The 24,664-nt window shown below is 49.4% G+C and overlaps 1 protein-coding gene across 3 annotated transcripts in view; it reads left to right on the top strand.

Moving 5' to 3' along the window:
- The first annotated feature begins 2,903 nt into the window (after positions 1-2,903).
- CUX2 (cut like homeobox 2) overlaps positions 2,904-24,664 on the top strand; it is a 324,472-nt gene continuing 302,711 nt past the window's right edge. Inside the window, exon 1 of one of the 3 annotated variants that reach the window (XM_030821389.1) lies at positions 2,904-3,120. In XM_030821389.1, coding sequence (XP_030677249.1) covers positions 3,058-3,120 — 63 coding nt within the window. In that variant the 5' untranslated portion in view covers positions 2,904-3,057. The remainder of the gene's footprint in view (positions 3,121-24,664) is intronic. The other 2 variants (XM_030821390.1, XM_030821392.1) reach the window with 2 other exon arrangements.

The following is a 24,664-nucleotide window of genomic DNA, read 5'->3' on the forward strand; positions in this document are numbered from 1 at the left end:
GACCTAGATTTATCTATTTTTTTCTTTTAACATACTTTCAGATTCCTAGAAATCTTGCCAAGAAAGTAGAAGGAATTTCTGTGTACTAGTCACCTAGAACCTTCAAATGTTAACATTTTGCAACATTGCTTTATCACTGTCTCTAGGTAGACATATATAGATAAATAGATACATATTATTTTCATCTGCATTGCTTAAGAGTTGGAGACATGATGTCTGTCCCTTTATCCCTAAATACTTCAGTGTGTTCTCCAAAAACAAGGATATTTTGTTACACAGCCACAGTATAATAGTCAAAATCAGGAAATTAACATCAATACAACACTATTATCTGATCTATTGACTTTATTTTAAATTTGCCATTGGTTCTAATTCATCCACTTTATAGTAAAAGAAAATCCAGGATTGTACGTTATAATCACTTGTCAAGTCTCTTTAGTTTCCTTTAATTGGAAATAGTTCCTCCATTATTCTGTGTGTTTCATGTGCCACTGATGTTTTTGAAGTGAACAGGCTGTTTATTTTGTAGAATTTTCCCCTCCATTTGGGGTTGTCTGATATTTCTTCACAATTAGATTTAGATTATACCCCTTTGGCAGGAATACCACAGAAGTGATGCGTCCTTCAAGCACAACATATCAGGAGGTACACGATGTCAATGTGTCCTGTTACTGCAAAATCAGACATAAGTTTAAAATAATTTTTTTCATCAAACCCTTGGCTTGGGAAGGGTTTCACATTCACTCTAGATTTTTTATTACAGGACTTTAAAAAGCAGACCCAAAGACAAGGAAGCCACAAGCTTTACAGATGCTCAGGAGAAAAATGTAGCCATTTAAAAAATTGTAATGTGATAGTTATGAAATTTCCCTAAATTCATTTTGCAGAATGAGAGCTGTAATTTAAACCTGAAGTTATCGAGAGCTGAGATAAACCACACATCACGTGCAATTTAATCTGGCAGGGAAACAGGCCACTCGGAATTGCTAACTAGGCCTAATTCATTACATCTGGGTGAATGCAGTACTTTTGGTCTTACGCGTCTTTCAACTCCTGCATTAATATATTTACCCAGCCCTCATGGAAAATGTATGGGGATGGAAACAGAAATACTGTATCCTTGTTTAAATCACATTTCATTTTTTAAACAGCTCAAATGATTGCTCAGAAAGATCACACCTTCTTCCGAAGCATTTATGAAACAATTATTTACATTACATTAAAAACTTTAATTGCCTCAAAGCACGTGCTCTGAGACACAAATATTGGAAAATCATCAAAAATATCCATCATGATTCTCTCTTCTTTATAACTCTTCTAAACTTTATCTTTTTTATAACCCACTGTATTGATCTATTGTCCCAGACCAAGAGTGATGTCAGAAGTCCAAGCTGGGTCATAAAAAGAATATAATTTCCATTTGCTGTCCATAAAAGCAAATCTTTTGATCACAGAAAAAGGAAAAACATGTCCCCTTGTTTTGAGTGGGGAAGAGGGTGCGGTGCTATGTGTCAGGGGAATAAACCAGAGAGGAAGGGTGACCTCACCTTTCGGGATGGTGGCAGGGATAGGTAAGGGGGTTGGTGATGGAGGGGCTGGGAGTATGAGTTCCCCCGGAGGTGAGATGTCGAGAGGAAACAGAGGACCTCGAGCTTGCACAGAGGCAAAAACAAACAAAAAAACAAAACAAAACAAAAAAACAGAAAAATGTAAAACAAGAAACCCAGTCACCCCGGTTGTCAAGAGTCCGAAGAATTGCAAAGGACCGGAACCTCCCTCTAGCCATGCTAAAGACCCTCTCTCCCCAAAGACAATCACAATAAAGGAATGTCATGTTGCAAAGAACGGAGCCCCTGATAATAATGATGATAACAATAGCAGAAACCTCCGAGGTTGTTAAGGATCCGGGGCCCCCACAGCAGGGGTAGGACACCCTCAACAGTCATGACAATAAAACAAGCCCATTGGGGGAAAAGGCCCTCCCGAGGTTTGGTTCAGAACCAAATAATAAAACCTCCAATAATAATCATCACAGTAAAAGGGTTTCACCTTGCAAAGTTGTGGGGGAGTCCCTATAATTGGGTTAAAAACCCCCCAAATAATAACAGAAATCCCTATTCCAAAGGACCTGAGGCCCCGCCCTCGGCCCCCGCCCGTAAAGAACCCTGAGCTACTACTCAGACGAAGCCCCCCTCCCCGCCAATAATAATAATATAATGGCGCGGAAACTGTGGGCGGTGGTGGTGACATTTCCCACGACTCAGTGGCGCCCCCGGGCGGCTTCCACCCCCCCTCCGGCCGGCGCGTCTACGCAGCCCCAAGTGCTGGCTGCGACCCTCGGATCCCAAGCATATCTGGCGGAGGAGCGGCGGCAGCCCGAGGCACGTGTTGTGTGTGCTCCGATTGCAAAAGAAAAAAAAATGCATTTCAAACTATTAACTTTTTTTTAAGTGTGCAATGCCGGGAGCGGGGGGTAGACAGGTGCAAGCGGGGGCAGGCGCCCCGCGCGCCCGCCTCCCGCAGCGCCCCCTCCCAAACTTCCCTTTGCATTGATCAGCACGTTACGTCAGTATTGATAAGTTTGCAAAAAGCCAAAGTCAAGTGCAATCGCGCGGCACACCGACCCCGGACTTGGGGGGGAGATGCAGCGAGCGCTCCGCGGGCCCGGGAGCCGGCGGCAGGCAGGGCAGCGGCGGCGCCGGCGCCTCTCGGAGAGGCTGCCTCCCCCCCACCCCTCCCCTCCCACCCCATCCCCGGCTGCCTCCCCCGGGCGGGCGCCGAGCTCCCCGCCCGGCGCGCTCCGCCCGCGCCCTCCGGGGGTCGGGGGGGCGCACGGCTCCCGGGCCCGTTGGCGGCGGCGGCGGCGGCGGCGCGGCGGCGGCGAGGGGCAGCGGGTGGCAGGAGGCCGGAGGGCGCCCGAGGGGCCCCGGGCCGCGGCGCTCAGGGCCCGGGCGGCCGGCGGCGGCCCCGGGGCTGGGGGGAGTCCAGCCCGGATATTGAGTGCAGCCATTGAGAAAAGCCAAACTCTTGTGTGTGCGCGTCTCGATAGCCCCCAAGATGGCCGCCAATGTGGGATCGATGTTTCAATATTGGAAGCGATTTGATCTACGGCGACTCCAGGTTAGTGCGGGCAGCGCCGGCCGCGCGGCCGTGGGGAGCCCCCAGGCGCGCCCTGGGCGCATTGGGGAGGTCCCCGGGCGGGCAGGCGGACGCCCTGGGGCGGCGGGCGGCGGCTGCCGGGGCTCGCCGGGGCTCGGCCGCCCGCTGCCCATCGATAGGTATTAGGAATTGATCTCGCCGCTGCTCTTTGTTCGGTTCAGTCATCGATTAGCTGCCGCGACCATGGAGAAGCGCTAGTGAGCCCTCGGTCGGCGGAGCGGCCGAGCGGCCGGGCGGCCGGGCGAGGCGCGGGGAACGCAGGGGCTGCGGCCCCGGGCAGGGGGCTGCTGGCGGGACCCCCCGGCGGTCCCCCCTGAGCCGCACTTTGTGCGCCTCCCAACTTCGCGGCGCCCGGGGAGGCCGCGGAGCGCGCCGCTTGCCTGTCCGCACCCGGCTGGGGCTCCAGCGAGGGAGGGAGGGAGCTGGCGGGCAAGGAGGAGGAGGAGGAGAGGAGGAGGAGGAGAGAGGAGGAGGGAGCCGGGGTTGGCGAGGAGGCGGCTCCGCGCCCCGCCGCCCGCCGGCACCTCAGCCGCCGCCGCCCGCTTGGCTGCGCAGCCCGGACGCGCCGCCACCCGGGGGCCGCCGCCGCCGCCAGAGCCACCGCCGCCGGACTGGCCGCCCGCGCCGGCAGACCTCTTCTCCTCGGGCCGGGGTCTTGGGGTTCGTCTTTGCTTCTTGCCTTTCCCCCGCTTCCATCCCCTTCCCAAGTCTAGACGCAGACGGGCGGTGGAGATGGGCCCGGGCGCTCGCAAGTTTGCGCTCCTGCCTCCAGGGCGGTGGAGAGCCGGGAGCGGCGCAGAGCAGGTGACTCCCAGCCCTCGGGCCCAAGGGAACTTTTAAATGAGAGATTTCCTCGCTTGTTCTGCCTCCTGCGTTTCTCCCCGCTGCTCCCCTCCTCTCCTCTCTCCCGTCTCTGCTTTTCTTCTGTTTCTCTCCTCTCTTCCCTGCTCTTTCTTTCTCCTTCCCTAGGGCGACTCTTCCAAACCCCATCACTTTCTCCCCATCCTCCCTTTATGGGAGTCTGTGTGCCTCCCCCAGATTTGGAGGTGTTCTCTGCGGACCCCCTAGGAGCCGGGGCTGGGAGGCGGAATCTCAGAGAACGCACCGTGGAGGCGCAGCTCCGGCCTCTGTTCTTTCCCGGGGTGCCCCAGACGCGCCTGGCAAGGCCCCCCCCCCCAGCCTTGGAGTCTCGCAAAGTCTCAGCGGGTGCGGCGGGTATCAGGGGCGGGAAAATGGTGCGGATAACTGGGCGGTTAGAGCATCCTGCCTTGACCGTAACATTCGCGGAAGACGGGAGATCATCAGTCTGGAGATAAAAAGGGACCTACTTTTTTTTTTTTTTTTTTTTTTAATCCGCCGGCAAATCTCGTTAAGTTTCTTCTGATAAGTGGTTCCAGCACCCGCCCCTTCTCCCCGTCCTGGCCGCTTCCCAGTCCCCGTCCTTCCAAACGCCCCACTCCTCGCTCTCCCCCTCCCCCAAAGCCATTGAGCTGGGGAGAAAATCGGGGCACTGAGGCATGCAGTTAATAACTGCCGAGTGCCTTGCAATTCCGGGTCCGCACTCGAGTTGGGGCTACAGTTTGGTGGCCAACTGAGACGGGCAGGGCTGCGAGCTGTGCCTGCCGGCTTAAATGATGCTAAAGTGGCCTTTCTGGAAGAGTGGGGGTTGTGGAGGCAGAGAGAGAGAGAGAGAGAATTGGGCAGCCACATTGGGCTTGGCACGAAGGCCAATGGTAATCGTATTCCCTGCTAATGTTTGTAAATGAGACCCGGGCACGGCTGGGGGACAGCGTCTTTATTTATGATTGATGTTCTGTAACATAAGGAATGACAAGAACGTGGCACACAAGAGGAGAGGAACCAGAAGGGCTAGGCGAAAGCCCTTTGCAGGGTCCTATTGTTATTCTGGGCTGGAGAAAATTTCCGCGGCGAGATTTACAGCGCTGGTATTTGCTCCCGGTCGGCCGGAATGTCAGTTAACACAATTTTCATTAGATAACTCGTTTTCAATCCAGGGAGCTCGGGCTGCAGCCCGGGGAGAGGCAGGGGCTGGGTGCTGAGGGGTGGGTGCGGCTCCCGGGGGGCTGTCTGAGCTAGGGAGGTTGGAACCTCACTCTCTTCAATCTTCTACCCAAGGGGTCTTTTGTGGAACGGTTGAGGTCACCCAAATCTTGATTCCAGCTGGACGCCCATTGATCCGGGAACCCTTTGTTAGGGTTTTAGAAGATGCATAGATGGAAAGCAAATTTGAACTGGAAAGGATGAAAATAGGGGGTGGTGGAGGGGTTTGTTCAGGTGATGGGGAGATAGGACCCAGACCTCTCAGCCTACAGGGTGTATATGTGAAGGGGGGGGGGGTTGTTCGTTAAAACAATGCCTGGTGTGTCTGGCACACAGGAGAAGGCTCTCAGGGAAGGGGGATAAACTCATTTACATCGATATTAAGTGGAGGGGGTGTCCCTGTGGGAGTTTGCAAGGCAGCACACTTCTAGAAAGCAGAGAAATAAACGTGGCAGCCGTGGCCGCGTGCAAACATTTTGGCCCTCCATCTGCCGCCTTCCCCACCCCCAGCCTGAAATCTTCAGTTGGTCCCCTGGCCAACAGGCCCGCAGCCCCCCACCCCCACCCCACCCCATATCCTCACTGATGGCATTTTTGTTGCAAGTGGATTAGGAGCCTAAGCACTTTGGCTTGGGATCCTCTCTTGTACATAATGCCAGTGACTCCTACGACACACTTTTATTTTCATTTTTTCCCCCTCCCCTGCTTTCCTCTTATAGGGGAGATAGCCAGAAAGGAGAACTTCTGCCGGCTTGTTGTGAGATCCAGGTAGGAGAGGCAGGTCCCCGTGCCCAGCCCCAGGCAGCCGGAGAGCCGTGGTGCTGCGTCCCGAGGCTGAGCTGCCTGTGATGTGAGGAGGTGCGTGGCTTTCATTCCTGGCTGTTCAGGTTGAATGGTTTCTCGCAGCGTGATTGCTGAGCATTAAAGTGGCCGAGGCAGCATAGGCGGCCCCGTGTCCACAGGCCATACCACGTCGCTGCGCCATACGGATCCTGGCAAGAAAGGTGACCTTGGTCCAGCCCTCCGGAAACGTATATTTTTCAAAAATGGAAACGTTCCAGTTATTATTCCTTCCAGCGCCGTCTCTGTACACAGCAGGGCTGTTTTCCTAGGCTGGAAGTCAGTCAACAACCTTGATGACTTTGGGCCGATGGTAAAGGTGATCTGACATGGGCCATCCTACTCCGGCACTCCTGAAACTACCTCCCCCCATCTTTACTTCTTTTTTGCCTTTGCTGCTGGCAGCTCAGGAAACGAGAAGAAATAAAATTCCATCCAAAGATAATGCTAGGCATATTTCATTTGGTTATAAGATTGCTTTATGGTGAACATTACTAATGCAGTATTTTTTTATGGCTTTTCTGTGTATAATCGTCGTAACCGGATTCATACCTTTATGATTTTCTTTTTCTGCTTAACTCTCTACTTTTTTTACGATGCTCTGGGTCCAGTCTCCCATGCTGTCTTCCCTGACTCCAAAGAGGGTTAATTGAGCTAACAATGAGCTGGGGGGCACCCAGTCCAAATGAGGGTCCCCGGTCCAAATGCCCATCTGTGTTTCTGGGGAGAAAGGAGCTTGGCCGATAGGATTACACAGTACTAATTTGGGAGGAAGGGGCAAATTCTGCTTCGGATGTCAGCAGTTGGGAGGAAGATCAACAGGATAAGCAAAGAGAGGCCAGACTTTTCCAAGGAGTTTGGAGAAACTTCCGGGAACACTCAATCTCCTGGCGCAGGAGAGCAAGATGGTGCTTGATGGAATATTTTCCCCTGCTCAAAGTTTAGAAAAGAGCAGGGATGTGATTAAAATATTATAACCTTATGATATTCTGAAGTGCATAAATTTTACATATCAGCCACAGAGAGTTTAGACATCCATTAGAGCCTCTGACAGCTTGACTTATCTAAATGTGCTATCATTTAACAATGTGTCAAAATTCCTCTTTCTATAGATGACAGCAGTAAATAAGCTATCAGCCCTGTTGGCGGAATCCTAACTTTGGAAACTTCACCATAATAGAATTGCTGCCGAGGTCCAATTGCAGCCGAGGTGGGGAGCATGAGCCCGCAGAGCTTGGCATGGCTCAGCCCCCTGAGAGGGGTTGGCATTAGGTGAGAATAAGACAAACCCTTGGACTCTCTTATAACTCCAGCCAGTGGATGACCCCATTCCCTCTGCCTCTCCAAGTCCATAGAACCCACACCCTGTGGCCCTTTTCTGCAGAAAGAGCTAGAAACAGGTGTTGAGAATTTATTTAAAGAACCCAGCAGCCTTTTCTGGGTATCCCAAAATTGTAGTTTCTCAACTTGACAAAGATTGCTTCTCAAAAACAGGCTCTGTCTTTGAATGCTAGAAGAAAAAACAAGCAACATCTCATCCCTCACTGGTTTTGCTGTTGGGGGGTCTTGAAATTGCTTTTATTAATACTTGAATTCACTGTAGAAAATGGAGAAACCACGGACCAGCTAAAAGAAGCAAATAAGTGTCTCGTTGGGTTATTTCAGATGAGCACGGTGCTATTTTGACCAGAGGGAACAGCTTTTCTGATGGTGGTGGTGGTTTTTCTTTCTTTTACTTTTTTTCTTATTTTTTTTTTTTTTAACTCTCCTGTTAAAAAGAGGATTCTATCTTCGAACTTGACATTCTGTCGTGGTAACCTTTCTTCCGACAGATGGGATTTCAAACGTGAGCACCTTGGCTGGTGCTAAATATATGGTCCTGGATGATGGTAGACAAGGCTGCCCAGAAACTGTGGTTTTCTGTGCTGCTTCTGAAAGGGCTGAATTTTCGGTGGCTTCCTGGCTATCTAATTCAAAGGCCGGGCCTGGCAGAGGTGAAGCATTGGAAGGGGACTCAGGTGGTGACCTGCCTTTGTTCCTGGCCTTGGGATTCAGGGTCCCATCTTCTGTTTGATATTTTTCCTCTGGGGGTGCTCGTTATTTATGATGGTGTCATATACTGGAGGGTGTCAGGGATGGTAGAGGTTGGCAGGGGGGAAGGACCCTAAGAACTGTATTCTGTGTGGCCTCTAGTGCTCCTGGGTGAATCATCCCACATCCCAAGTCTCCTGCTTCTTAACCCTTGAAGTCAGCTGGCTTTGCCCAGCTTTGCTGTAGGAGTTATTGTAAAGGTGAAGGATGCTGACACCTTTGTGGGTCACTTAAATGCATTATCTTCTTCTTTTTTGTTTTTCAAGATGGAGTCTCGCTCTGCCACCCAGGCTGGGGTGCAGTGGCGCGATCTCGGCTCACTGCAACCTCCGCCTCCTGGGTTCGCGTGATTCCCAAGTAGTTGGAACTATAGGCGCACGCCACCACGCCTGGCTAATTTTTGTATTTTTAGTAGAGACGGGGTTTTGCAGTGTTGACCAGGCTGGTCTTGAACTCCTGACCTCAAATGATCCGCCAGCCTCGGCCTCTTAAAGTGCTGGGATTATAAGTGTGATGACCTTGGGCCCCTCCCCTTCTTTCTCCATCGTGGTCATGGTGGTGGGGCTATTGACCTTTTAAGCAATATTTTTGAAACAAAAAATTATGTCTAGGATGGAGTTACTTGGTTTCTAAGCCTCAAGGAGCCCTTCACCAAAATGGCTTGTAGTGTTTTGGAGGATGTAGACATTATATTCCTATCATGGCCCAGGCGAGGTGGCTCATGCCTATAATCCCAGCACTTTGGCAGGCTGAGGCGGGAGGATTGCTTGAGGCCAGGAGTTTGAGACCAGCCTGGGCAACATAGTGATACCCCTTCTCTACAAAAAATAAAAAAATTAGCTGGACATGGTGGCACCTGCCTGCAGTCCCAGATACTCAGGAGGCTGAGGTAGGAGGATTGCTTGAGCCCAGGAAGTGGAGGCTGCACTGAGCTATGATCATACCATTGCACTCCAGCTTGAGCAACTGAGCAAGACCCTGTTTAAAAAAGAGAAGGAAAAAAATATACTCCTATCATGTTTAGATTAAAATTCAAATTCCTTTCCCCTGACAGATCCCCCAGGATCTGCCCCATTCTCTCGATCTCTCTGGCTCCCTCTCCAACCACTGTCCCGCAGCAGCCTTCTCTTTGTCCCACAAACACATCAAGCACATCCCCACCTCAGGGCCTTTGCATGTATGCTTTCCTCTGTTTGTGACCCTTTTCCTCCCATCTCCCTGTGGTTGGCTCCTTCATCTCTTTCATTCTGAGCCCAAATGTTGTGACCACTCAGCCTAAAGAAAACTAAAGAAGCTTCCACCACTGTTTCCCCACTGTAATATGCAGATGTGCTCCCATATTGCTAAGGACACCCCAGAGGGTTTTGACCATAGAAACCTCTCAGGGTATGGTCTCTCTCTACCCATGCTAGGTTTACCATCAGATGGGGCCAACCTTTTTCTGTAGAGTTGGATAATAACACACTGGGCTTCATGGGCCATAAGCCTCTGCTCTGCCATTAGCATGAAACAGCCACAGACAATGAGAATGAATGGACGTGGCTGTGTTCCAATAAAACTTTATTTATACAAACAGGCAGGGGGCCGGTTTTGGCCTGAGAGCTGTAGTTTGCCTCCCCTGGGTCTACTGGTCTGTGTCATGGCTGTCATATATAGGCTGTGGCATGGCTGAAATTTTAACTTTTCAGTTAAGAGTATTAAAGTGGATCAAACTCAGTTCCCAAAACTTGTTCTTGACCCTTTCCCTCCAGAGAGAAGCATGAAGAGTCAGGGCAGTGAGAGGCCCCTGCCTGGCTTCAAATCCTGGCTCCATCACCTACCAACTGTGTGACCTTGGATGAGTCACTTAACCTCTCCAAGCCTTACTTTCTTTGTCTTTAAATGGGACTAATAATAGTCTCCGCCTTCTAGGTTGTTCAGGAAGATTAAACCACTTTGAACATGAAAGTGTTTAGCACAGTGTGGGGCGCAGAGTTGCTGCCCTGTGAATCTGAGTGACTTCGTATTGTCATTGGTATTTTTAGAGTATGAGAGGAGAAAACCAAATAAACAGCAGCGGCTGGAACTTGCTGGCCTTGCAGGCTGTTTTAGAGATTTCTGAGCAAGTTTTCTCTTCTCTCTTACTCCATTGGGGGTTTACTATATTAGTATTGTACTAATATTATATGTAGTATCTTATATTTTGGGAGCTCTGATCACAGAAATTGTGTCTGGCCCGTGGATGTGTCTGTCTAGATTAGTGTGATATTTAAAAACATTTTTGTGTAAGTTGTCAGCATTTAAAACACAAGAGATTTAGCTAAGAAATCTAGGTGACCAGTGTCGCCTGAAAATCAGGAGTTCCGGCCACAGTGGGCAGGTCCAATGGAGAAGGGGAGTGGAGACCTGGGAGGCACATTTCCAGGCAGAGGGAACGCCCAGTGCCAGGGTCCTGAGGAGGGTCTTCTCTGTAGCTCAAGGCCACAGGCCACACCTTCCCAGTGCCTAGTTCCAGAAGAGGCTGCATTTCCAGAACAAATGAAAGGCTCCTGACCAACCCATGAAGATACCTGGTTAGTAGGGTTCAGAGCCTGTTGTCTCTGCTTCTTCCCAGGAGCCCACACCCCCAAAAGTGGGCCTGTGGCTGTCCCCCGAAACCCCTCCTGAGCTGGTCTTCAGTTCAGCCCAGTGAAACAGCAGTTCCAGGATATGCATTTGTCATTAAAAAGAAAGAAAGAAAGAAATCAATCCTTCGGCCTCTTTGGCCTGAGTTGGTCGTCTGCCCAGAGACGCCGGGGGGCCCAACGGTGCTTAAGACTCTGTGAGCCGCCGTCGCTCAAGCTGGACGGGGTAAATGGCTCCCGGGGAACCATTATGGTCGATTGACTTGCCCAGCCGCCGGTGTGGACTGTGGGTGCTGCGGATCCGGAGACTACTGGGGTCACAGGGGCCACCAGTCCAGGGCAGATTTCCCTGAGTGGGGCCATCACTCCTAGGCCTTGCTGCTACAGATGCCTGTGAGTGTCTGTCATCTGCTACGAGTGGCTGTGGGTGCGGGTGTCCCAGGGGACGTGGTGTGAGCTGCAGAATCAAGCCCTACACCCTTCACCCCCAAAGACTACCTGGACTCTGGAGCCAGCAGGCCTGGGTTCAAATCCCAGCTCTGCCACTTACCAGCTGTGTGACCTTGGATGAGTCACTTAACCTTTCTGAGCCTCACTTGTCTCATATATAAAATGGGGATAATAGTAGTAGCCACCTCCTTAAGAATTGTGAGGACTTTTATTATTATTTTTTTGAGATAGGGTCTCAGTCTGTCACCCAGGCTGGAGTGCAATGGTGCCATCAGGGCTCACTGCAGCCTCAACCTTCTAGGCTCAGGTGATCCTCCCATCTCAGTCTCCCAAGTAGCTGGGATTGTAGGTGCACCGCCACCATGCCTGGCTTTTTTTTTTTTTTTTTTTAATGTAGAAGTGGAGGTCTCACCGTGCTACCCAGGCTAGTCTCGAACTCCTAAGCTCAAGTGGTTCTCCCAACTCAACCTCTCAAAGTGCTGGGATTACAGGTGTGAGCTACTGTGCCGAGCCTGTTTTGAGGATTAAGTGAGTTAATGCATACGAAGCACTGAGATCCATGCCCAGCACATTGAAACATGATATAATGTTAAAATGAATAATAATTGCTATTATCCTTCACTCTAGAACTGTACATTCACCACTTATGGTGTAATTAATAATTATATATAAAAAACAAATACAATAACTAATAATTACATATTAAAGATGATATAGTAAGCAAGGAAGGCAAGATGCCAGCTCTCTCAGAGCCCACAGGCCACGGGACGAGTGGATGCACGTGCCATTTCACAGACGGGCAAGGGGAATAGATTCCGAGACAGCATATGGCAAAGGAATTGCCTGGGTCTGGACCTCAGGGGATGCTTCCTGGAAGAAGTGACCCTTCTGTTGAGATCTCAAGGACAAGGTTAGGGAAAAGCATCTCAGAAGAGAGAACAGCATTTGCTAAGACCCCGAGAAGGGTGGAAGAATTGTGCCTCCAAGGAACTGAAGAAAGCAGTATGGCGGGGGAAGATTCTGAGCAGGCTACTGGGCCTGTCCCATTCTCACTTTTGCCACCTGCCAATGAGGAGTAGGGATGGAGGATATGATATGACACTGCATGGTGGCTGGGTGCGGTGGCTCATGCCTGTAATCCCAGCACTTTGGGAGGATGAGGCGGGCAGATCATTTGAGGTCAGGCGTTTGAGACCAGCCTGGCCAACATGGTGAAATCCCGTCCCTACTAAAAATACAAGAATTAGCCAGGCGCAGTGGCTCACACCTGTAATCCCAGCACTCCGGGAGGTACCATTGCTACACTCATCTTCCAGATGAGAAGACTGTGCCTCTGAAAGGGGAAATAACTTGCCCAAGGACACATCTAGGAAGAAAGAAGTAGAGCTGGGATTTGAATCCTAGTTGCCCTGTGCATACTCACGAGATAGAAATGGTAGTAGGAGAAAGGGCATTCCATGAGAATGCATCTTGCCCATCTTTGACTTCAGAGAGCGTGATAGGCCCCCGTGCTGCGCTGGAAATCCATCCCATAGCTGGCCCAGCCAGGGGCAGAGTGCAGCAGAAATTCTGGCACAGACTCGTACCTGGGACACATGGGACCCCTCTGCTAACTCCATGGTAGTCTAGGAGCTTCCGTCAACCAAACAACCTTCCTCTTGTCCTTCTGTTCTCTCTCTCCTTCACACTGGCTCCCTCCGGCAGGTGCAGGCATTGACCCTTACAAATCTCTTTGCCATATAACCCTGCCTTCAAGTGTGTTTCTTGTCCCACAGGAAAGAAGAAATGGGATTGGGACATCTGCATAAGGCTCTCAGGGTGTAGGAGATGCTCCGTTGAGGTCGTTGTCATGTCTTGGGGGAGGCCGGGGAGCTGTCACTCCCAGCACTGTCTCTTTCCTGGTTGCCTGTCCTTACTTGCCCTCAGACTTTAGGATCCCTTCATCCTATCCCCCTCCCATCCCCTGTCATTCTCCCCCTCTTTATTCAAGCCCCTATGGCCTCCTTGCTGTGCCTCAAACAAGCCAAGCATGTCCCAGCCTCAGGGTTTTGGCACTTACTGTTCCCTCTCTCTGAGACAATTTCCAAACACCTCCCTTCAGTTAGTTCGGTCCTTTGCTTGAATACCACCTCTTCAGAGAAGTCCTCCTTGACTTCTCTTTCCAAATCAGCTCCCCTCTCCTCACTCTGCCTCATCTGATGTGATAATATTTATTTGTGTATTTATTTGTTCGTTTGTTTACTGTCTGCCTCCCTTTCTGGGGAGGACAGGGACATAGTAAGTGCTCAATAAATATTTGATTGATGGGGTGGCTGAATCCACAGGAGGGATGAGGTAGGGGGCAGTTGCCCCTTGACTTCACCTTGAGGGGCAGTCTTGGGGGACCCTTGGCTGCTTCACCCCTCACTGGCTCTTGAAAGTTGCTGGGAATTGGGCACCGGCCTCAGGCCTGTGGCGAATGAGTGTTTGTTTACCTTTAGCTCCATCAGTCTCGCCTTAGGGTGACCTCAATTCCAACCTGGGAGGCAGCTCCCATCTAATTAGTATATCTATTTATTAATTGCTGGAAGGCTGTAGGCCATAACCGATGATTTGGTGGCCTCAGCCATAGAGAGCTGAAAGCATCCCTACAGCCTGTGAAATGGCTGTCATCTGGGACACAAGACAGCCAGTTAATGTCCTCGGATCTGGGTGACATGATTCTCCTGACACTGATTCCCAGGCCCACTGGATCAGCCCAGCAGACATGAGAAAGTGGCCTGGGTCCCTGGACAGTGATCCCAGGGTTGAGGGGCTTTCTTTCCCACCATGCGCAGGGACCCCTCGTTTATCATCGGGGGGAGACCCATCTTTCCTTCTGTGACTGGGCCCCAGATTTTCTGTCTAGAATGGAGCATCCCTGGTTTGTTGAGACAGGTCATTTATTCATTTGATGAGCATTATTCAGCCCCAGCTATGTGTCCCAAGCTGCCTGAGGTGTTGGGAGTGTAGCACAGAACAAAACAGACCAAGTCCTGCCCTCATAAAGCTTCTACTTCATAATCATTTGGAGGTAGAACTACTTTTCTTCAAAGATCGTGAGAAGTAGAAAGTGACAGCTCCATATAGACACTTGGCCTAGGGCTGGGCATGTTGTGAGCCTTTCCTAATGGTGATTATTATTCATTGCTATTTATTATCTTTATTAGCAATTGTTATTATTATCTTTCTTAAAATGGGAGGGCATTTCCTGTTGAATTTCAGTTGCCTTGGGAGCTGCACCTGCAATGATGGGAGCTGGGCTTGGAGCAGTCAGATCTTGCTTCAGACCCCGGTCTTGCCACTTCCTCACTGGGAGGCTTTCGGCAACTCCCCAGTTTTGTAAGCCTCAACTTCCTCATCTGTAAAATGGGACTGAAACACAGCCCCTACCTCATAGAGACATTGAGAAGATTTGATTTGATGGAGAGCCCATAACACACGCTTGGGACACCATCATTCCCCGGTAAACAAGAGCGAGTAGTATTACCTTTATTATTATTGCCATCATAGTTGTTTGTCATTCACCTCCGGGCCCTCACTGGTCAGCTCAGTGGTGCCCAAATCTGGGTGGAGCCTAGAGATTCGTTTGCAGTATTAGCTGCTCAGGTATCAGATGAGAGAAGCTCACCTGAACTCCAGCCAGGCGCAGGAACCCCCACCACACCCCATAAGGACAGGAATCTAACCTGGGTCTTCCTCCCAGCCTGGGCCACCCGGAGCCAGCAGCCAGCAGCCAGGTGCACTGGTTCTTTGCAGGGAAGCTTGGGACAGGAGTCAGGCCTCCCTGCATGCCGCTTGGCAGGGCTTAGCAAGGCTGGGCCTGGCTTTGTGGGTCAGAAGACAGCTTGCGGAGAGACCAGTGCAGGCCTGGGATTTCTTTAACAAATGGCGCTTGCACTCTTACTGCAATGCCAGCCAGTGTTCACAGCCCTTTATATTGTCTTATTTTTAATTCCCACAGCAACTTTATGAAGGGAAAACTATGACCATTCCCATTTTACAGATGAGCAGAGTGAGGCACAGAAGGCTCAGTCCCTGGCTACATTGCCAGGAGGTGGCCCAGCCTGGACTTGAACCCAAGACCCAGGGCTGTTGGCCACCCATGTTCCTGCTCTGGCCTCACTAATGGCCAAAGGTGCCCCTCCCAGGACTGATGGCTGTCTCACAGCACTGCTGAGGTTCCCCCATCTACAATCACTATGTCAGTATTTTTCTCTTTATGCTTTATTTTTATTTATTTATTTATTTATGTTTTGAGACAGAGTCTAGCTCCGTCACTCAGGCTGGAGTGCAGTGGCGCAATCTCAGCTTACTGCAACCTCCGCCTCCCAGGTTCAAGCAATTCTCCTCCCTCAGCCTCCCAAGTAGCTGGGATTACAAGCCTGTGCCACCATGCCTGGCTGATTTTTGTATTTTCAGTAGAGACGGGGTTTCACCATGTCGGCCAGGCTGGTCTTGAATTCGTGACCTCATGTGATCTGACTGCCTCGGCCTCCCAAAGTGCTGGGATTGCAGGCGTGAGCCACCATGCCCGGCCCCTTTCTGTTCTTTTTAAAAACCTCTGAAGATACCTTGCCACTGTCAACTCATGGAAATGGATTTGGGCCCCAAAATCTGAGAAGCATGGGTCGGGGGAAGGTGAGAGAAAGCTCCCCGTTCCCAGCGTGTCTCCCAGCCTGGAGAATGAGTGCCACCCGGCCATCCATCCCCGGCCCCCACTGGGTCCCGGAGCCGCGTGGCGCGCCCTGTCGTCCGGTCTACATTCCGCAAGATGGAATTCTCGGCCGGGGCTGATAATAAGCAGGTATTGATTGCTGCCGTGGTCATTATCAAGATTTATTTAGTCAATATGGCCTCCCCGGTCAATAAATCGTGTCGTTGATAAAGAAGGAAGGAGATAGACTTGTAGCCTTTATTAAAAAAGTTTTTTAGATTTTTTTTTTTTAAGCCAAGTCCAGCCCTCCTTTCTGTGGCTGTACCAGCCACACTCTACAGTTCACGTTTTCACCTTATAAGCTCTTTCTTTCCATGGCAGACCTTATACTCATTGCTCTGGCTCCAGGAAGCAAGGACTTGGGGCTGGGGCTAGGGCTGGAGAATGGTCCCTGACCTTTGTTCTTTCATTGAATCCTCCCAGGATCCCTTGGGGCAGGCTCTGGTGTCACCCTATTTTGCAGCTGAGGCTACTGAGGCCCAGGGAGGTTCATTTACTAGCCCAAGGTCACACAAGACTCGAACCCAGACAGTCTGGCCAGAGTCTTTGCTCTGAATCTGACATTCATCCATCAAATAGCAGGTATTTCTTGAGCACGCGCTATAGGCCCCGCACAATGCCAGGTGCTGAATGTGGAAGGGCAAGCTAAACAAATAAATGTGTAATGACAGAAACAGAAAGAATGGAGGAAAGAGTGCTGAAATCACATGGAGGGGCCACCTGTTTATTCAGGGTGATAATGGAGGCCCATACTGGGTAGGTCACATTTAGGCTGAGACCTGAACCAGGAAGAGGAGCTGTGCAGGCACAGTTCAGGCAGGGGAGCTCACAGCTCCAGGAGGAGCCTGTGCAAAGGCCCTGAGGTGGGACTCAGCTTGGAACGTCCTGAAACCAAAGGGAGGCCAGTGAGGCTAGAGAGGGGAGAAGAGGGGAGGGAGAGAAGTCACAGGGGGAGGTGGTTATCGCTCACGCAGGCCCTTTTAGACCACGGTAGTGGCTGGATTCCTTTGGATTCTATTATCATGGAAGTGGGAAGATATTGAGGGTCTAAAACGGGAGAAACGAGATCCAATTTATGTTTGGCTCCCACTGGGTTCAGCCTGATAGGAAACATTGAAGGGAGGGAGGGGACGTTTGGAAAATAGGCAAAGGAGAGCATCTGTGATGAACTGGTTGTTGTCATCTCTGCCCAGAGAGGAGTTCCTCGTGGTGGGAAGCCTTTGGGCTCACAAACGTTTCGAGGACTAGCACTCTACAGTATTGTGGGGGTGGAGAGATTGCCATGGGGACATGCCTGGTACCCCCAGCAAGGTGGAAGCTGTGCTTCCTTGGTAAGGGTATGGCTGGTTTTCTGTGTGAGTGGCCAGCTGGTGTGGATTTGTAGGCTTTTAGCGGCAGGCATGCAGTGGGCAAGGGGTGCCTTCTCCTCTCCTGGACATAGAGCTGGTGCAAGGAGGGTCATGGGGGGGCTTGGGTTATGTTCTGAGAAGAGCCCTTTGCCCAGTGGTCTCTGTGGGCATTATTACCAGTGTGTTTCCAGGTGCTGCTTGTTAGGAAAGGCCATAAAAAGATGAGGTGACTAAGACGGCGTGGCTGTAGAGCCCGGGCCACATGCAGGTGTTCTGTCTCAGGGGGTCGTGTGCTGACTTTCATATATGGGGATGCTGTTAGGTGTAAGGGAGGTTGAATGTCTACCTGGGGGACTGCAGGGCATGTGGGCTGGAGTATGGAATAAAGAGAACTTTCTTCACCGTTTAGTTTTGTCTAATCTGTGAGCACCTGTGGACTGGAAGTAGCAGGGGTTGGGGGATCACCTCTTTATCATCCATCATCCGTTCATCCACCACCCACCCAACATTGTCTTATCTACTCATTCATAAATCTGCTGTCTCATCCACTGTATCCATCTACCTAACATTTTATCCAGCTGTACTTCCCCATTTCTTACTGATCTTAACTATCCATCCATCTGTCCACTCATCCATCCATCCATGAATCCATCCATCTCTCCATCCATGAATCCTTCCATCCATCCATTCATGAATTCATCCATCCATCCATCCATGAATTCATCCATCCACGAATTCATCCATCCATCCATCCACGAATTCCTCCACCCATCCACCCACCCATTCTTCTATCCATTCATCCACTTAGCCACCCAGCAACCTTCTCATCCACCCATCCACATATTTGTGCATCCAACGAAAATCCCTTCCTCCATGCATTCATCCATCCAACATCTACTCAGCCAACACTAGGAATGTAAAGATGAAAAGAAAGCAGTCCTTGTTCTTAAGAATTCTTTAGATTGGTGGAGGAGTCAACTGTAGTGAAATAACCCCAAAATGACATAATTAGCACAGTAATCAGAGGCTGTACACAGAGCTGTGGGGACTAAGAGGGGAGACAAACACTGGCCCTGCAGGCCTGTGAGGTTGGTGAGGGCTGCTGGAGAGGGTTCTAGGCTTGGGATGTGTAGTTCTCCCCTCCTTCCCCATCTGGATTCAGTGATGTTCTCTAGCCTAGGTAGAGGGTGGGTGGTCTCAGAGGGCAGCCTGCCTTCAAGGAGACACCACAGGAACCATGGTCACCAAACCCTGGGTGGGCCCAGGAAGGACCAAGCTCTGTCCTGTAGCAGATTGGAGCCCAGCAAGGTCTTTGAGAGAGACTTTTTTGGGCAAGGGGGATGGTCTGTGACCAAGGAGGTGGACAAGGCAGACCATCAGGTCTGCCACTAGGACAGGGGCTCCCTGGTTTTACTGTTCAGTGCAGATTAGCAGCCCCTAACCTCTGCATGGTGCTTGGAGCCTGTCAGAAATGGTTCCACCCACCTAGCTGTTGGACTACCTCCCATTCTGCAGAGGAGGAAACTGAGGCAAAAGGGTATATGAAGGAAGGCAGGGCAGAGAAACCCTTCACCTACATCCTCCTCTCATGCTCAGCCACATTTATAGAGCATCTGGCTCACACTCTTATCTCCATTTCTATATCTCCCACCCGCCCTGCCGCTTCCCCCACAGAGCCCCCTCTTGGCCTTCCTGATACTACATTCTCTTCACCTCTTCCCACCACTTCCCTGTTTCTTTTCAGACCCATCCTCCTCTGGCTGGCCTCTAATTATGTTGGTCCTTTCAAGGTCCATCTCTTCTCACTCTGTGCCCTGACCCTGTGTGACCTCATCTGTATCCACAACATCACTGCCTCCCAGCTCTCCAGTCCCTGCCTCTGGGTGTCAAACCTCTCTGTACAGCAGCCTTCTTGACATTTCTTTCTTTCTTTTTAAGCCACTTTATTTGACTTCTCTTGAATGTCTGTCTCAAAGATGTCTCCAGGTCAAGACGTTCAAAACCTAATTTTCCTCTCCATTGTAGGGTCTTCATCTTAGGGATGACTCCATCCGGGTCTACAGGACAGAAACCTGGGAGCTACCCTGATTACCTCCCTCTCCTGTATGCCTACCATGTCCAGTTCATCACTAAATCCTGGGGATTTACCTCCTGGATACCTCCTGCATCCCATCTCCTTCCTCCATCTCTACTATCGTCACTTGGACCCATGCCCCCATTGCCTCTCCCCTGGACTTTGGTCTCCTAATTTCTTTTTTTTTTTAATTTTATTATTATTATACTTTAAGTTTTAGGGTACATGTGCACAATGTGCAGGTTTGTTACATATGTATACATGTGCCATGTCAGTGTGCTGCACCCATTAACTTGTCATTTAGCATTAGGTATATCTCCTAATGCTATCCCTCCCCCCTCCCCCCACCCCACAACAGTCCCTGGTGTGTGATGTTCCCCTTCCTGTGTCCAAGTGTTCTCATTGTTCAATTCCCACCTATGGGTGAGAACATGCGGTGTTTGGTTTTTTGTCTTTGCGATAGTTTGCTGAGAATGATGGTTTCCAGTTTCATCCATGTCCCTACAAAGGACATGAACTCATCATTTTTTATGGCTGTGTAGTATTCTATGGTGTATATGTGCCACATTTTCTTAATCCAGTCTATCGTTGTTGGACATTTAGGTTGGTTCCAAGTCTTTGCTATTGTGAATAGTGCCACAATAAACATACGTGTGCATGTGTCTTTATAGCAGCATGATTTATAGTCCTTTGGGTATATACCCAGTAATGGGATGGCTGGGTCAAATGGTATTTCTAGTTCTAGATCCCTGAGGTCTCCTAATTTCTAACTTTCCTGACTCTGGCTTCTCCACTCTTTTGACCACATCAGCAAGTGAGGTTATTAAAAACTTGTTAAGAAGTTTTAATAGAAGTTTAAGAAGAAGAATTTCCAGGGGACGATGAAGAGAGGTTGGTTAATGGGTACAAACATACGATGAAGAGAGGTTGGTTAATGGGTACAAACATACAATTAGATAGAAGGAATACATTCTAATGTTTGATAGCAGAGCAGGGTGACTATAGTTAACAGCAGTGTGTTATGTATTTCAAAATTGCTAGAAGAGAGGACTTGTAATGTTTCCAGTACCTGGGTGATGGATATCCTACATACCCTGACTTGATCATTACACATTCTATGCATGTCACAAAATATTACATGTACCTCATAAATATATACAAATATTATGTATCAATTAAAAATGCATTTTGTTTTAAAAAGTACCATTTCCAATGGCCCTCCATTGCCTTTGAGGTGAAAGCCTCAATGTAACTAACCTTCCATGCTCAGCATGGACTGGTCACTGCCCTCTGTTCTTGGTTTATGGTGTCATTCAAGTCTTCTATTTTCTTGTTGATCTTCTGTCCAGTTGTTCTGTGCACTGTTGAAAGTGGGGTGTTGAAGTCTCCAACTATTGTTAAATTGTCTATTTCTCCATTTCTGTCAATTTTTGCTTCATATATTTTAGTGTTCTGTTATTAGGTGCATATATACATTTATAATTGTTATCTCTTCCTGACAGATTGGCCCTTTTATTTAGCAAATGTCCTTCTTTCCCTAGTAACTTTTTTTTTTCTTTTTTGCTTTAGAGTCTATTTTGTCTGATATTGGTATAGTTACTCCCAGTTTCTTATGGTGGCTGTTTACATTATATATCTTTTTGCATCCTTTAACTTTCCATCTGTTCATGCCTTTGAATCTAAAGCGTGTCTCCTATAGACAACGTATAGTTGGATCTTGTTTTTTATTCAGTCTGAAAAACTCTGCTCTTTGATTGGATTGTTTAATCCATTCATATTTAATGTTATTGCTATGGTAGAATTTATGTCTGCCATTTTGCTTTTTGTTTTCTATATCTTTTTGTTCCTCTATTTCTCTTTTACTACTTTCTTTTGCATTGAGTGAATATTCTCTAATGTAGCATTTTAATTAGTGAGGTTTTTTTTTTAACTATATTATTTGAGGATTTTCTTAGTGGTTGTGCTAGGGTTTACCATATATATTGTAACTTGTAGGAATCAAGTTCAGATTTGTATTAGTGTAATTTCAGCATGCCCTTCATTCTTTTTTAATCGACACATTATAACTGTACATGTGCCCTCTGTTCTTGATCCTGAGCCACATTCCCTGTGCTCCCCATGTTCCAGTCACACATGTCTTCTTTGTTTCCCCTGCACCATAGCCCCCATGGGTGACCTGATCTCTCTGCCTGCGACACTCTTCCCATACTTCTTCCCATCAACTCCTCCCTGATCCTTGGAGCTTACTCAATATCACTTCCTTGGGGCAGCTGCCTGCTCCACCTTGTATGGCCCCGTGAGGCCGTGTACCCCATCTTTACAGCACTTACCATAGCAGGTGTCAGACATAGCTCTGTGGGTTACTGTTGAACACCGGCCTCCCTCTGTGGACTGTCATCACCATGAGGGTATAGAGCAGCTTGTCCCCAGAACTGAGCAGCAGAGGGCAGAGCACATAGTAGGCCCTCAAAAAAAAAAAAAATCAGTCAAACGAACAAACAGGGATGGATGTGAGTGCAATGTGAGTGTATTTGTATACTTACGTGTGGATGTCTGCATCTTTGTGGGTACATATCTTTGAGTGTGTTTGTGGGTCTTTTCATTTTTGTGTCTGTATCCTTGTGTATCTTAGTGTGTTTCTGTGTGTGTGTGTCTTTGTGTCTGTGTTTTTCTGAGTATGTCTCTGAATGTGTGCCTGTGTATCTGCATCCACATGTGGGGATCTCTGTGTGTGTGTCAGTGTGTGTCTTTATTTGTGCACCTTAGTATGTCTGTGTGTGTGTTTGTGTGCTCATGCTCCCAGGCAGAACTTCTTTCAACATCTCCTTGCCATGCAATTATATTCTGTCTAGTTTGGTGTGGCATTTAATGACTTCCCCAAAGCTAAGCATGGCCACTGCAGAGTTGATCTCACTGTGATGGAGGTGACATGGGCATGTGGGGCCAGTGGCAGGCACTGCCTCCACAGGATTGCCTGTTGCACCTGCTGAAGCTCCCCCACCCCCACCTTCATCCCTTTGAGGGGAAAACCCTAGAGGGGTAGCTAGGTGCAGGGGCAAAGCAGGGTTCTTGCCGAACAGACTGGCTCTGCTCTTGCCAGATACATGAGGCAGCCAGAGGACTGCTCAGTGCCTCCGTTTTCTCATCTGCAAAATGGGGTAGCAAAAATAATCCCCTCATAGCATCTCCACATGGAGGAAATGAGCACCTCTACATGCAGGGCCCAGCACGGTGCCTGGCACATACCAGGGGGTCCGGAAATGTGATTTTGTTTCTCGTGCTTGCTCCCCAGTGGCTCTTGCCCCAGCAGTGGGAGAGTGATTTCCCACTAAGTCCCACTAATGACAAGAAATGCTCTTCCTTCAAGGGGGCCCTTTCCCAGTGTCATCTCTGGGGCCATCCAAGGGCTCTAGTGAAAGCAACATCCTAACCCACTTAATGCTGAGATGTTCAGAGGCCTCCCATGGACACACAGCATTTCCCCAGCAGAGATGGGATTTAGCCCCAAGAGTATTCTAGGAATCTACCACGTACTTCCATAGTCTCCATCCTTAGCATTCTGTCTCACTGTCTCCACTTCTACATCCTCCATACTCCTCACACTTCCCAGCACTGCATTTTCTGTTTCCTCTGCCTGGAACACCATTCACATTGCTCTTCGTGGGCCCCAGCCCTCTTTCCCTGACTCTGCGCTGGGTTGGATGTCTTCTTTTACGTCTCACTTGGACATCCCAGGCCTGGGCTGCTTTCCGTGTTTCCAGATGATTCCCCAGTTCCTTGTTGGTCTTCCCTATCAGACGGTGAACTCATTACCATATATTAAAGCTACAGTACTTGACATGGTGATTGGTAAACATTGAATGCCTGGTGGCCTGATCAGAGGTCGCCTTTTAAAAACTCAGAGCCGGGCGCAGTGGCTCACGCCTGTAATCCTAATGCTTTGGGAGGCCATGGCAGGTGGATCACCTGAGGTCAGGAGTTCGAGACCAGCCTGGCCAACATGGCGAAACCTGTCTCTACTAAAAATACAAAAATTAACCAGGCATGGTGGCACACACCTGTAATCCCAGCTACTCAGGAGGCTGAGACAGGAGAATTGCTTGAACCCAGGAGGCGGAGGTTGCAATGAGCTGAGATCGTGCCAGTGCACTCCAGCCTGGGCGACAGAGCAAGATTTCATCTAAAAAAAAAAAAAAAAAAAAAAAAAAACAACAACAAACAAGAAACAGATTCCTGGCTTTCTCTTCAGTGCAAGAGCTGGCGTCCCCGGGCCTGCATTTCACACGGGGCTGGGTTCTGGAGGTGTGGGTTTCCCATTTTGCAAAACTTCTGCTGAGCCCAGGCTTCCCTGTGCAGCTTTGAGTGTGGCCCTCATATAAGCATGTGAGTTATAATAGCAACCTCACCCTAGGCATTAGCTGTGCCGACTTTGTGACTGGTGTGGAGGTGACCCTGCCTTCTCTGGCCTCAGTATAGCCATTCCAGATAATGGGCAGAATTTACATGACCTTTCAGGGATGAGAGCAGCTCAGAAGAGCTTTTTAAATTTTTTTAAAATTTTATTTTTCTTTATTTCTAGTTTAACAAGCACTTGCCAAGGGTGGCTATGTGACTCTAAGTACTTTCTAAATACCGTCATTTAGTGGTTTAATTCCCATAACAATTCTATGGTGTAGACATTCTTTTTTGAGATGGAGTCTCACTCTGTCACCGAGGCTGGAGTGCAGTGGTGTGATCTTGGCTCATGGCAGCCTCTGCCTCCCGGGTTCAAGAGATTCTCTCACATCAGCCTCCCGAGTAGCTAGGACTACAGGCGTGCACCACCACGCCTGCCTAATTTTTGTATTTTTAGTAGAGACGATGTTTTACCATGTTGGCTAGGCTGGTCTTGAACTCCTGACCTTAGGCGATCCGCCCCCCTCAGCCTCCCAAAGTGCTGGGATTACAGGCATGAGCCACCACACCCGGCCCTAGACACTCTTAATATTCCCATTTTGCAGAGGAGGAAGCTGAGGCACAGAAAGGTTAAGTGACTTGTGCAAGGCCACACAGCAGAGCCAGGCAGTCTGACTCTGCTGTCCGTGTTCGTACACTCTCCCGTCTCTTGTTATTTCTCTTTACTATGCAAAGCAGAGACTGTGCATCAGTGGGACAGGGCTACTACATGTCCAGGTTCCCTCTTTTCTCCCCAGAAGCTGCTGTATGTTTAGATTGGCCTCATAAAGGTCTAATGTGATGGTGGGTGGCTCTTCGTGGACCATGTTGTCTGGCAGGAGTGGGGGCCTGGGCCTGAATTACTGGG

The sequence above is a fragment of the Nomascus leucogenys genome, chromosome 10 (genome assembly GCF_006542625.1).
Source record: "Nomascus leucogenys isolate Asia chromosome 10, Asia_NLE_v1, whole genome shotgun sequence".
Classification (NCBI taxonomy): domain Eukaryota; kingdom Metazoa; phylum Chordata; class Mammalia; order Primates; family Hylobatidae; genus Nomascus; species Nomascus leucogenys.